We start from the raw sequence: 13,171 nt of genomic DNA on the forward strand, positions 1-13,171 counted from the left end.
AAAAAAAAAAAAAAAAAAAAAAAAAACCAACAAAAAAACCTTCAAAGTGAATGAATACATATTGCTTTGTTAAATACATATTTGACTTATATGGTGTTTGTATAAATATATATATATTTTAGAATCCACAAACTATCAAAATAACACTTTATAAAGAGAACTGCTTCCAAAAACATGGTAACGCCTAGCTGGAACAAGAGGGCAGTGGTGTAGCAGCTGCTGAGGGTCACTGCTTAAGTGCACATGACAGATACTTGTGCTCACATCACCTGCTGAACTGTGGAAAGAAAGTTTCCAAAGAGTTCTCTTAAACATTTACAAAATACACAACTCTGGGACAAACAGTACAGTTAGTAACATCAGGTTTTGAAAACTCTGATTTAAAAATACTTTTTAAAATGAAATACCAGTCCAAAAAAATATCCATTTTCCTGGTCCACTGGTATGGAAAGTGACCACTGAACTTCCTCCAGCATCTTCTTCAGAACAGGCCTTTGGCTTTTTTCAGGTTCACCTGCTTCCAGGAGGGCAGCGCGTTGTATTCGTCTCTTGTCATGTCCAGCGCGAACTGGAAGAGTGGCAAGGAAGGCCCAGCGGCTAAGTAATAGGAAAAGCGTGCTGTTTAATTTCCCTCCCACCTGAAGAAACACTTACCTCAAAGTCTTCATCGGTGAGATAAATCTCAAGTTTCAGAGGATCAACTCCTTCTGGGAGTGGCCTGGCTAGGAGATCAGCCAGGGGGTAAATGGTTTTACAGAGCTTGGCTAAGACATCTTCCACCAGGGTGATCTGATTCGAAACTTCCGTATCCTAAAGAAGGAGGGAGCAGAGAGAACTTGGTGTTCTACACTTCAACATGTTTTATCAAGCGCTTGCTAAGACACAGGACTATTTGATCTGCACACAGCCTGGACAGGCAGGTTCTCACAGCTGTGCTTCATCGAGGAGGAAACAGGCTCTGAAATGTAAAGAAAATGCCCAAAGCCCTGCAGTTCTCCCAACTTTTAGATGTTTTCTCACCCTACCACAAAGGATCAAATAAATCCCGTCTCAGGGCTGCCTCTGAAAAAATGTTTAGGGACTCTCCCATGAATAAATTACGCACTCAGATCATTGGATTTGAAGTCTAAACACCAAGAAGCCTCCAAGTAATGGAATGGGCTTAAAAATATTTAAAAATAATCAACCTTAAAATAAATTACATCCCCTCTCCTCCCTCTGGCCCTATTTCTTAATCCACAATAGAGTAAAAAAATATGTCTAGAACATTCTGGGGCCAAATCAAGCTTTTTTTTAAGAATCACTATGTGCATTTAATCTGGACAGGTTATTCTGGGTAAATTATCTTACTCCATTAAACTTGAGATCCCAGATTGGCTGCCCTCCTCGTGGGTGGGTGGATGGGGGGAAGAAATGACTAAGGGTTGTTGCCAAAGTCAGCAATCTATGGGAAAGACAAGTGGTCAGGAGGTGAGATGTGTGTGTGTGTGTATGTGTACACACACACATATATATATTTTTGGCCGCTGGCATTATGAGGAGGTGGGTTTTAGAGAGACAGCCTGCCTGCCTCTGAGAATAGCTTCTCCACTCGCTGACTCTGAGACTTGGGGCAAGTGACTCCATGTTTTTGTGTGTCAGTTTCTACCCTGGTTAAATGGATATAATAATAAGATGGACCATAATGGACTTCTGCGATAATTAAAGGAGAAAATAAATGTCACATGCTTGCAGCAGTGCCTAGCGTAGGTGAGCACTTGGTGAACATTAATTACTAGTGTGATGTGCAGGTGTGGGAAGCCTGACTTCCCTGGCTGAAATCCCACAGGCCTGCACATTATACAGCCCAATGTCCATAGTGAATAAAAAAAATCATGGTGCCTGGCATCTTTGAACTTAGACTGCATGAAACAGCCATGGTGCTTATAATTCCTAGAGCTTTTAGGTTTTGTGATCCCATACTGATCACGCACAGAACTACCTTGCTCTGACTGTGTCAGAGTTTGGGCTGCAATCAGCCCCTTCCCTGTGTAGATCAAGCGCATTTGGTTAAAGGAAGACAGGTTAGGACGGGCAGCAATGTTTGCGCTATTAAACATGTGCTCTCCATTATTACGCAGCAGTAGACTTTTTTGGTCTGTTTGGCTAAAATTACTAGGATTTCCTATAAAATACACTCAGGTCATTTCTTCCAGAAAAGAAGTTCTCCTACTCAGTTACAAAATCAAAACAGGAAGAAAGCTTTTCTCCCATCAAACCAAAAATACCCTTGGAGTTGTTGTTGCTAGCAATGTTAATAACTCATAAGTTAAGAAAGTCTACATAGCTACAGTAAGCTTCTTTTCTGTGTGGCTGAAACGAAAACATTCTGGATAATAATACATTTTGGTAGATAGAAGTTATGATAAATGCCTTATGTGGTAATACCAGGTGGTCTCATAAAAGACAATATTAATGAGATGTTGACCAAGATCTTACCATGAGTGAGACACAGTATGTTCATTCATTTAGTTATCGGAACATACTAATTCATCCCTTGTTTATTTTGTGTCTCGGCTACACAAGGTTACCATCTGAAACACAAGGAATTGGTTGTGCATTATGTAGACCCTGAGAAGCTAGTAATGCTAAGGAATAGATGTTCAGCTAACAGAATGAAGAGACAGCAGCTTGTATTTACATATCATCTTCAAAGTAATTAATTCACCTTTGTAGTTTTTAAAATTTGAGTACCAGGTGTAGAAAATTACCAAAATAGTTCAACTGAATTCCCATTAGGCTTCTCCTCTTCCTAAGCTAAATCTATGTAGATTTGTTAATATGTTGCAAAAGAAAAAGTATTTCCCACTTTGAAAGTGCTGTTGGATGCTTCTCCCCAAGATAAAGTCAACCACAATCCAAAAGCGGGGGGTAGTTGGGGACCACCTCCACAGGCCAGGAAAGTGCACTCACCATCTCTGTGATTTCGGCAATGTCCTCTCTGTGCTCCCAGCTGGGAAACATATTGGTGAATGTCAGGGGTTCCAGGCCAGCATGGATAAGGTAAGACTTGGGTGGCGGCTTCTTGAGATTTTTTCCTGTAGTTAAACAGATTGCAAAAGTCAGTAGACCCAAGCCCTAGGACCCTGCCTTTTTCTGATGTCCCTTAAAATCTTTTCTTCTTTGTTCAGAACGCTTGATTCACGCTTAAAATGCAAGCCGAGTGTTTCATAACAACACATGGATGATGCTTACAGAACATGTTCATCTTATACCTATAACTGTAATAATGACATACATCAACCTTACTCTATACTTCCCAAACCCGACAAAATGCTTCTGGATCCCTGGGAGGGAGAAAGCCTCTCTGTAGCTTCCTGGGTGGGACACTTTCTTCCTCCCGCACTCACCTGTAGAGGTATTCCCGACACCCCAACACAGGATGAGCCTCAATATGATCAGACAGCTAATGACAGCATTTTAGAAGCCCACTTCAGCTTTAACATTTGGTGGAAAATTTAGTAAGTTATTTATTACTAAAGAGCTTTTCAAGAGGAGAATCAATTGTACATACTCAGCGATATTAAACAAATAGATGAAACCATAAACATTCAGATAAGAAATTAATTACTGGCATCTCCATTTTATATAAGAGACCCCAAATTTCAGGTGGACAGTACAGTAAAAAACTATGAACTTACTGTGGATCTTTCTTTTTGGATATAATACTAAAAATAATAATGAATAAAAACGATAAAAGGGTCGACACTGGCCTTCCAGCCAGTTTGGGGGAGATTTCTGCTCTCTGAGGGTACAGCATGGCTTGCAGACCATGTGCGTGGTGGAGGCCTGTTGGCCTCACTGCCTGATTATCACAAGTGTAACAGGGTCTTAGTCAGTCCAGGGTGTTCCACAATACAGCCTTTAACCTTGAAGGTAACAGGTTAGATGGCCTTATAATATAAAAGAGAGAAACTCATTCATGCTGGCAGCCGAGACTGCACTAATCTCAAAATTAATGAGCCTCAAAAAGTTTGTGGAGGGAAAAGCTGGTTCCATCGCTGTCGGCCAGGCTTCCCCCTTGCTGGCTTGCATGCACAGAGGGAAAGGGGCTCCGGGGCTCTGGGGGACTGCGGGTGCCCGAGGGGCTCCCGGCCCCCTCCCTGTGCCGGAGCCTGCCAGGGAGCCCACCTCTGCAGTACTGGAGAACTGTCTCCATGGCGCTCTTGCGGTCAGAGGCCCAGCGAATGCGGGCAGACCCAGTGATCTTGTTCTCGATGGGCCACCAGCCCTGCCAGAGGTACACCTCGTGGTGATTGTCAACCAGGAACAGCGCTGTGAGGGCGAGAACAGAACCAGACAGTCAGGGGTGCTTCCACCTCTCCCTTCCCCAATGTAACAGATGCCTGCCCTCCCTGCTGCTCTTCAGAGGGGAGAAGCCTCTTTCAGTGAAGTTCAGGGGCAAGGGGCAAAGGCAGGGCTGCAAGACACCTCATCCCATTGAAAGTCAAGCCAAGCCACCAGGCAGAAAGACGTGGTGTCCACGAGGGGGCGTCTTTCTTTCCTTCTCCCCCAGGTCCTGCTCCTGTTTCCTGGCTCCACTCAAGCCCACCCTGCGCCTCTGGATGTGGGCAGGGCTGAGCTACGAGTGCCCTGAATAATGCACATGCCTCGAGGGGCCATTAGCACCAAAAAGCTTGCTAAAAACTGGCGTGCCTGCCCTGTGTCTGACTGCTTAGCAAGTCCATGGTTCTCTTAGAGAAAAATGGGCTTTAAAATCAAAAGTGTTCTGCCTCTTTCTCCTCACTTTTTTTCCTCAAACCATCAACCTGACTCTCATTCCACATGGCAAAGGGGTTCTCACAACCCCTTCCAAGTCCTTTCCGGCAAGCATCTTAGCATTCTGTGAAAAGTACACTCTTTAAAGCCCAATGGAGGGTGATAACCCAGCCTGAGCCCTAGGATGAAGAGTGTGGATGGCAGCCTCTCTTTTTAGACTCTTGCTAATATTTCACACAGTGTGACATGTGCACCCGTCAAGCTTTTCAGGTGGTGAACTGGGCCACCAGAGCAAGGCGGGGGCCCCCGCCTGCAGCTCTGGCTCCTGTAAAGGGAGAATGGACACACCCCTAGCTCAGGGGCAGCTGGCCTCAGACTTGATGGGCAGGAAGGTGGGAGGGTCTGTGGAGTCCAGCCTCCTGTGACTGTCCCAGCTGGAATGAGAGCACAGAGGTTTCTGTCATGAGGTCATGGACTGCTGGAAACAGCCCTGAACTTGGAATCCAAAGGCCTGAGCTAGTGTCCCTGTGGAGCCTTGGTATGGCAGACACTGTTCTTTGGCTAACTCAGCAGATACCCCAACCCCTTCTTGTTGGTCACCTGTTTTCCCAGGCTCCCTTGTAGCTGGGGTACGCATGTCACCAGCTCTGGCCAATGACATGTAAACAGAAGTCTGCTGGGGGCTTGTGGGAAAACTTCTGCTTTATCCGATAAAAGGGAGAGATGGGACTATCAGTGCCCTTTCTCCTCTTCTTTCAGTCTTGGAGGCAAACATGATGGCTGGAGCAGGGGCAGTCAACTTGGGACCATGAAGCAACAAGACCGAGAGGAAGGCTGGGAGAGCAGCAGAGACGCCAGGCCTCACACGGTTGCACTCAGCCTACTGACATCTCTGGGCGAGTTAAGTAACTCAGCCTCGGTTCCTTACAGTTTAATATGGGTCGGCATCACTCCATTTCCTTTTGGGGTAGGTGTGAGGGTTAAATGAGACACTATAAGCAAGTGTCCTGGTAGTGTCCTTGGCAAACAGAAATTGCTTAATAAGTGCTAACATAAAATAAAAAGGCTTTCTGGAAAGTGTAGCTTCTGCTGCTCAGCTTGAGCTGCCCCCGGGGGCCTCACCTGGCTGCGGTGCACTGTACAGGTCCTCCTGCAGGAAGGGCATAGAACTGACCACAGCCGGGGCTCGGGCAGGGTACACGAACTCCGTGGCTGAGAAATCCCCAGAGGAGCTGCTGAGGATAAACAGGCGGGGTGCGAAGTTAAAACTTCCAGGATCTGTGAAAGAAGAGAGAGCAAAGCTAAAGACAACATCTGCATCCAAATAAATTCCAGATGGGCTGAAGAATTAATATAAAACATGAAAGAATTCAAAGAGTTAGTTCAAAACTACATAGAATTTATCTGCAGTTGGAGATAAGAACGGCCTTTTAAATCCTAGTAGTAACAGAAGTAATCAAAAGAGAAGAGACTTATGCATTAATTACATAAAAATGAAAAATTACAATGCAAAAAGATAAAAAAATGAAAAAGCAAGTAACAAAATGGGGAATATTTGTAATACAGCAGCTAGTTAATATCCTTAATATATGAAGGGATGTAAATAAGGAAAAGGTAAATATCTCAATAAAATATGCAAAAGACACAAACAAAACATTTACCAAAGTAGAAATACAAATGACTAAAAATGCATATAGGTACTTAAAAATATATAAATATATATATGAAGTGTTTTACAGTATTTCTAATTAAAAAATTAAATGAAAACTATGCTTGGCTGTTTTCTCCCATTAGTTTGGCAAAGAAGAAAAAGACACTGATCCGGGCTTATGACTGTGCTGGGAAATGTTCACTTCTGTATGTTGCTGGTGAGAATGAAATTTGGCACAGCATTGTGTATCTAGGAATGTACCTCAATTAGGAATGAATGTACATAATTATTTAAAAAATTATTCAAACTGCATTAATATATAATAGAGAAAAACTGGAAACAAGTCTCCAACTATAGGACACTGTTCAGAAAAGAGTGGCATATATTCATGGAACAGTCACGAATACCCTGCAACCATAGAGTCTAAATATTTACAACTTGGGAAACGATTCATAGTACAGTAAAAGGAAAAAGCACATTAAAAAACTGAAGTTCCAAATTTTATTTTTGAAAATAGATATTATATTTAGCATACAGACATGTGAGTTCTGGTTACCTCTGAGAGATGGGATTGTTAAGTGACTTATTTTCTTTTTTTAACTTGTTTAATTTCAAGCATTTCCTATCATCAATAGATAATTAAGTTTAAAAAGCTACATAAAAGTTTATAAAAATTGGGAGGCAGAGTAGAATGGAGTGGTTGCGAGTATACTCCATTGCTGTCCAACCTTGGGCAAGCTGATTAACTTCCCCGTGCCTCAGTTTCCTCATCTGTAAAAATGGTAGCACGTTGGACTGTATTAATTGAATTAGTGTACATAAGGTGCTCACGTGGTGCCTGGCTTCTGGGACCTCCTCAGTAAATGTTAGCTTTATTTCTTATGCTAGGAAACATAAGATGAGACAGCAGGAATATATCACACACTTCACTCTGGTGAATGGGAATGTCGATTCTGTATAGCAGCAGCCACTGTCTTTCCAAACAGGATCAATAACTTTGAAGGGCTCTGGAAATGGGATAAGGGGTCTACTTCCTGAAGATGTTTAATAAAGAACAAAGAAGTGATGCCCTCCCCAAGGTGAACTTTCCCTTGTGCCCTTGATCCCTACCCCTCGTGGACTTCCCTCTTTTAATCATCCATTTTTACATTTTAACCCTTCCTCTCAAACGGGTCCTCCTGCTCCACCCAAAATTGGCACCAAGAATAGGTAATACATGGAATGTTCTAGTGGCGGGAAGTCTTCCTCTGGACTCTCATATTCTCCTGCTGCTGAGTCCTCCTCTCTTATCGTTAAGCGACTTCTCCAACTTCGCACGGGCCTCCTCCCACCTCACCAGCCACCCTAGCTCGTGCAGGCTGATGTGGCACTGGTAGGTGAAGGCCTCTGACAGTCCACTTAGCATCAAGCTCAAGGACATTTCTTTGTTCTCCTAGACCTTGAACTTTGCCATCTGGCAGTGGTAACTGTCCCTTCTTGTATGACATGTTCTCCCCTCTTGATTTTTGTGACATTCTACTGACCTGTTCTCCCATTTCTCATGCGTTCCATCTTTATCTACTGCCTTTTAAATCACGAGTTCTAGTTGATGGGCCATGAATGTAAAATCCCTGAAATCATATCCGATATTGTACACATAGATTTTACCAGACACCTTCCTGAGAACAGTGTCCCCAGCTTTCTTTATGTCCTCGGAGATCTACAATGCCTGAAAGGTCCTGCATAAGTTCTTAGTGCATTCCACTAAGTGTGCATTCAGGCTGTCAGTGACCTCCAAGCCTCTCCTTCCTGTGCCTTCCGTGAGTGGCAGAGCCATCCACGTGGCTCATGTTCTCTGGCCTCCCACTCAAGATGCCCCCAATCTAATTTGAAGCCCCGCTACTTCCCTGTACCCTGGGTGCTGGCCAAACCAAACAGCACCTTGTTCCAGGTTTACGCTGTGTCACTGCTCATCTGGGTCCCAGGAATTTTCTTCTCTTCTCTTCCATGAAGCTGTGTGAGATTTTTCCTGATGGAAGTAATCTTTTTTCTTTGTAATGTTCAACCTCCCTCACCTGTACCTCTTTTATGACGCATAATTTTTATTTTGCATTACCGTTAGTCATAGGCATTACTTAGCCCCCTCATTGGGTTGTAGGCTTGTGAGGACATATCCTAGGTTTAAATTATCGTCTGTTGTACACAGGTGCTCCACAAATATTTATTGAATAAATCAGTGAGTTTTTTAAAAAGTCGTGGAAGGCTGTGGAAGGTTGCATTACCTTGAAGCATGCAGTCGTAGGCTTTCCTGTCTCTCCTTCCTAAAGCGTCCCAGAATCCCAGTGGCTCGGAGCCTTCATCACACTCATGTATTGTCACTTTGCTGCTACTATGCAGTCCTGCTTCCAGGGGGCATCTGCAAGGGAGAAACTCCAATCGTTGTTTATGAGCCCGGAGAGTGTGGGCAGCACAAAATTATACAAAACGAAATCTACAGGTCAGTTCACCCACTCTCTTCCTCTACTTTCCTAACTAAAACCAATTCTTATTAATGAATGAAAAAATGCCCTGTAGTTTATAAATGTGTGTGTGTGCGGGGGAAGAGGGGTTGGCTTGGCCCCCAGGGAGGAATGTACATTTACATATAATATGTAATAAAAATAATGTACTTCTTAATATAACAATACATATTTACTATTTCTTGTCCTTCTTTCCTGCAAGAACATAAGCTTCATGAGGACAGAGACTTGGATTCATTTGCTGCCAAGTCCCTAGTCCCTAAATCTGTGCTTGGTGCCAACCAGATGCTCGATAAATATTCACTGGATGAATAGGTGGACGAGTTGTTCATTGTTTTGCTCTTCCTCAGTGGTCCCAGTGAAAGATCTGATGGGCCATGAATGCCTTTGGACACCTCGCTGAGAATCGTATCTTCCCTGCCCGTGACCTTGCCCAGAATGCTGTCTGGAGATGAAACCTCTTGCTTCACTGCCTGTTGGAAGGTCACCTGCCTCTGTTTTCCCCTCTGCCCCCTCCATGCAGCGCTAGGTCTAGAGGTGGCACAGGGAAGTGGCCCACGCTGCAATGTTCAGTGCCCAGAGAATGGATTTACCCAATGGCACATCAGTGACATGCCGTGGTCCTAGGAAGCTCCTCACTTTTACTGTAAGGAAGGCCTCAGTCATCCTCTGAATGCTTGGGCGACACTGGGGTTTCTTTGGCTGCTTGCAGTGCCCAGTTTGCATGGGCTGCTAGGAAGAGCAGAGCCCACTCAAGACAGGTGACCGGCCACCACTGCAAACCTCCCTCAGCTCTCTCTTCCCCACCTCACTTCAGTGTTGCATCTTCTCTGAGTCCTCGCTCAGTGCTATATCACGGTGTACTCAATCTCAGCAAGTGGCCGACTACAGCTGCCTGCCTGGGTGAGGAATAAGACCCAACCCCTGCAGCGCTGGCCCAAGACTCACTGTCTGGTGGCCGCCTTTGAGAACGGGAGAATACAGGTCTCTAAAAAGGGGACATTGTACAGTCCACAGACAGGGGTCCCCCAAGCCTTTCTGTAGCTTCTTAACACTACACTGTTGTGACCAAACTAAACTCAGAATTCCTAAAAGATATTTAAAATTTGCTCTCGTTAAATATCAAAGGATTCCAGGCTTGTAATTCAAAAGCTGACGTGCACCTATGAAGAAACTAAAGTGCTTGTTGGGGTCACTTGCCTTGCTCCTCACACTGCCTTTTATTGAGACAGGTAAATCCTCAGAAAGTAAGGGAAGCCCTTAAATCGGAGGTCTTGGCTGAGACGTGTGTCCTATCTACTTGGAATGTCACAGGTCCCTGATCACGTGCACAACCATCTTCCCTTGCTGAAGTCACTTTCAGCACACCGGGCGTCCACTGGAGGTCTTGGGAACCCTCCCACCTCAGCCTGCTTGCGTCCCTCTGGGAAGCCGCTTCTGTGAAGCTCATCCCAGACACACAGCACTTACTGTTCCTTGATTTTATTTGCGGCTGTCCTCCCGACCTCCTTCGTGTGGGATTGCGCTTTGCATCCGTGCCACAGGTAGATGAGGGCCTTATTTACGTTGAGAACGACCATGGAAGTCCTGGACCTCAGGCTGCTACAGTGACAGGCCACTTCCAGCAAGTTCCCTTCCATGGGCACTTCTCCCCGCACACAGTACAGCCTCCACTCACCTGCAGGGGGCGTCAGCAGCACGGAGTTATGACCTGAGCTTGGACAGGAAAAGCCGCCCTTCCCATCCCCGGTCCCCGCTGTGCAATCAGCAGCAACCACCATGCTTCAGGGACTTAAGGGGACCTATGAGGCTGAGGCTGCTGTGGCATGAAGTCATACTGAGCAATGACAATCCCAGAAAGCAGACCCCTTTGCAGTCAGAAGCACAAGCAGGTTGCCAAAAGTTCACGATGCAGAAAAACCATTTTTACAAAATTTATAAAATAAGTCATACAACAGGCATGGTTTAAAAGCCTCTAAAGCTAAGATTTTTTTTTTTTGGATGCTGGCCAACAAAAATCTCATAATTTATAATAGAAGATACTGTGTTTTTGTTTTTTTTTTCTTTTTTTCTCCTGAATAGAGTAGACAGAGCCACTACGAGAATTCAGATTAAGGTGAAGTAATCTTCCAGCCTCCTGTATGCAAAGGAGGATCCTGAAGTAAATTCCATGGGAGGAGGGGGTTTCGAGCTCCTCATAAAGCTGATTTATTAGACAAACATTAGGAGGCTTTCAGTGGTAAAGCCACAGCTATATGAAAAGAGACTTACTTTAAACCCCCTTGCCTATAAAAATACCTTCCAGGAGGTGGAAAAAGAATTTTTGAATTCCAGCGGTAAAAGTAACTTACTTTGCGAATTTTCTTCTTCCTCTTCCCGTCTTCCCGAGTGCACCACCATCCCTCCCTGGAAACACTGCAGAAAACACGGGGGCTCCTTGCCCTGGAGAACCTGGACCTTCACATTTAAACAGCAGAAAACAGGTAACAGGGGTGGGGTTTTCAAAGTCATAAAAATAATACATGCCTATTGCAGAAAATCAGAAAAACATCAAGATGTACAAACAAAGGCCAGCGCAATGCTACTATTATTTAAAGACAAGCACTATTCAAATTCCACTGTGGAACAGTCCTTTCAAAGTAGTTTTTGGGTATATATTTTTTTCCTAAACAAAAATAAGAGTGCTGTTTATGTTGTTTTATGCCCTCATTTTCCTTATAATATTTTTCTGTCATCAAATATTCTTTTAAAACATGAATTTTGGCATTTTAATAGTATTCTGTGGTATAGATGGAATATGCTTGACTTAAACATACCTTTAACAAAGTATACCTCTCAGCAGAATGACTGAGTAATTCTGGGGGGGACGTATGTCCTGCAATCATTCCCGTAGTCCACTCATAGAGGGATCAGCCTCCCCCGCCACATTCCCCTCCCTCTGAATGTCTTCATCCTTCAGGTGCTGGCTGCGCCAGTCACAACGTTAGGGTGGAATCATCTTTCACTTTGGCAGGGTGTTTTCCCCGAGAGAGGAAACGTTTTGCTGAGCTGGCAGTCAGGCAGCTCTGATAGTTAAGAAGCACGTCTCACCATGAGTTAACTTATCCATCTCCGGACCCATTCTGCATAATCAAGTGCCATGTTGTGGCAGTATTTTATATGTCTAAGATGATCTTCCATCCATAGGACTGATAAAAATGAAATGCTCAGACTAGAGAGAGTAAGATTCAAAACTAAGGATAATTTGGGTTTGGGGGGCAGCTGGCCTGTATAGGGATTGAAGCCTGGATCTCGGTGCCATCAGCATCATGCTCTAACCAACATGACTAAGGATAATTTCAAAGGCTGGATTAAAACATATTCATTCATGGCCTTTACCAAAAAAAAAAAAAAAAAGCAAGGCAGTTGAAATTACCCACTATTAGGAATAAATTAAAATGCAACTGTTGCTAACAACTATTTCTAAAATGTAACCCATAGTAGAAAATATGCATTGAAGGGCTGGCCCGGTGGCGCACTGCTACAGTGCGTCGCTTGGGAAGCGCGGTGGCGCTCCCGCCGAGGGTTCGGATCCCACATACAGACCGGCCGCTCACTGGCTGAGCAAGGTGCGGGAGCAACACCGAGGGTTGCGATCCCGTTGCCGGTCCCGGTCCGGTACGGGCGCGACACTGAGGGTTGCGATCCGTTGCCAGTCACGAAAAAAGACAAAAAGGAAAAAAAAAAAGAAAATATGCATTGAAATATTTTTTTAGGGAAGATATTTGGTTTGTAGGTCTCTGGAAGGCTGAGTGAGTGTTGATCTATATCTGGAGAAAATTTCTCTGCTGTCCCTCATGTTACTGTTAATCATTCATCCAAGACAGTAAAAATATTTGCACATGGTGTTGTGTTTTCTAAAAACCCCAGAGTCAACTCCAAATTACTGGTACTAAAGGATAAGACATGAGGCACAGATCACCCAAACATTAAAAAGAAATGTTTACAAAACCTTGGATTTGGGCACTGGTACCTGTCGGGCATTATGCAGTCCCTGGGGTTATGATGGTGTTATAGGTCATGGGGTTGTAAGGCCAGCAGACATGGTCTCTTTCATGCTCATGGGGGAAGATAGATAACAAATAAGCAAACGAGATGATTATGTAGGTGGTAGAGCATGCCACGAAAACAGATAAAGCACAGTAAAGGGACAGAGAATGACGGGGGAATGAAGAGGGATTTGGATAAAATAGGGGGGTGATGTTTGAACAAAAACGTCCATCGT

General features: G+C 44.2%; 1 protein-coding gene across 2 annotated transcripts in view; it reads right to left on the bottom strand.

The window, feature by feature from the left end:
- Nucleotides 1-7: 7 nt before the first annotated feature.
- Nucleotides 8-13,171, bottom strand: part of SVIL (supervillin) — an 84,773-nt gene continuing 71,609 nt past the window's right edge. For both annotated transcript variants that reach the window (XM_008588562.1, XM_008588563.1), the window contains 8 exons: nt 11,259-11,364; nt 10,378-10,585; nt 8,671-8,804; nt 5,881-6,036; nt 4,171-4,314; nt 2,953-3,077; nt 655-810; nt 8-568 (listed from right to left, as the gene is read on the bottom strand). In XM_008588562.1, the coding sequence (XP_008586784.1) occupies nt 482-568; nt 655-810; nt 2,953-3,077; nt 4,171-4,314; nt 5,881-6,036; nt 8,671-8,804; nt 10,378-10,585; nt 11,259-11,364 (1,116 nt within the window). In that variant the 3' untranslated portion in view covers nt 8-481. The remainder of the gene's footprint in view (nt 569-654; nt 811-2,952; nt 3,078-4,170; nt 4,315-5,880; nt 6,037-8,670; nt 8,805-10,377; nt 10,586-11,258; nt 11,365-13,171) is intronic.

This window comes from Galeopterus variegatus, unplaced genomic scaffold (genome assembly GCF_000696425.1).
Source record: "Galeopterus variegatus unplaced genomic scaffold, G_variegatus-3.0.2 Scaffold4896, whole genome shotgun sequence".
Lineage (NCBI taxonomy): Eukaryota > Metazoa > Chordata > Mammalia > Dermoptera > Cynocephalidae > Galeopterus > Galeopterus variegatus.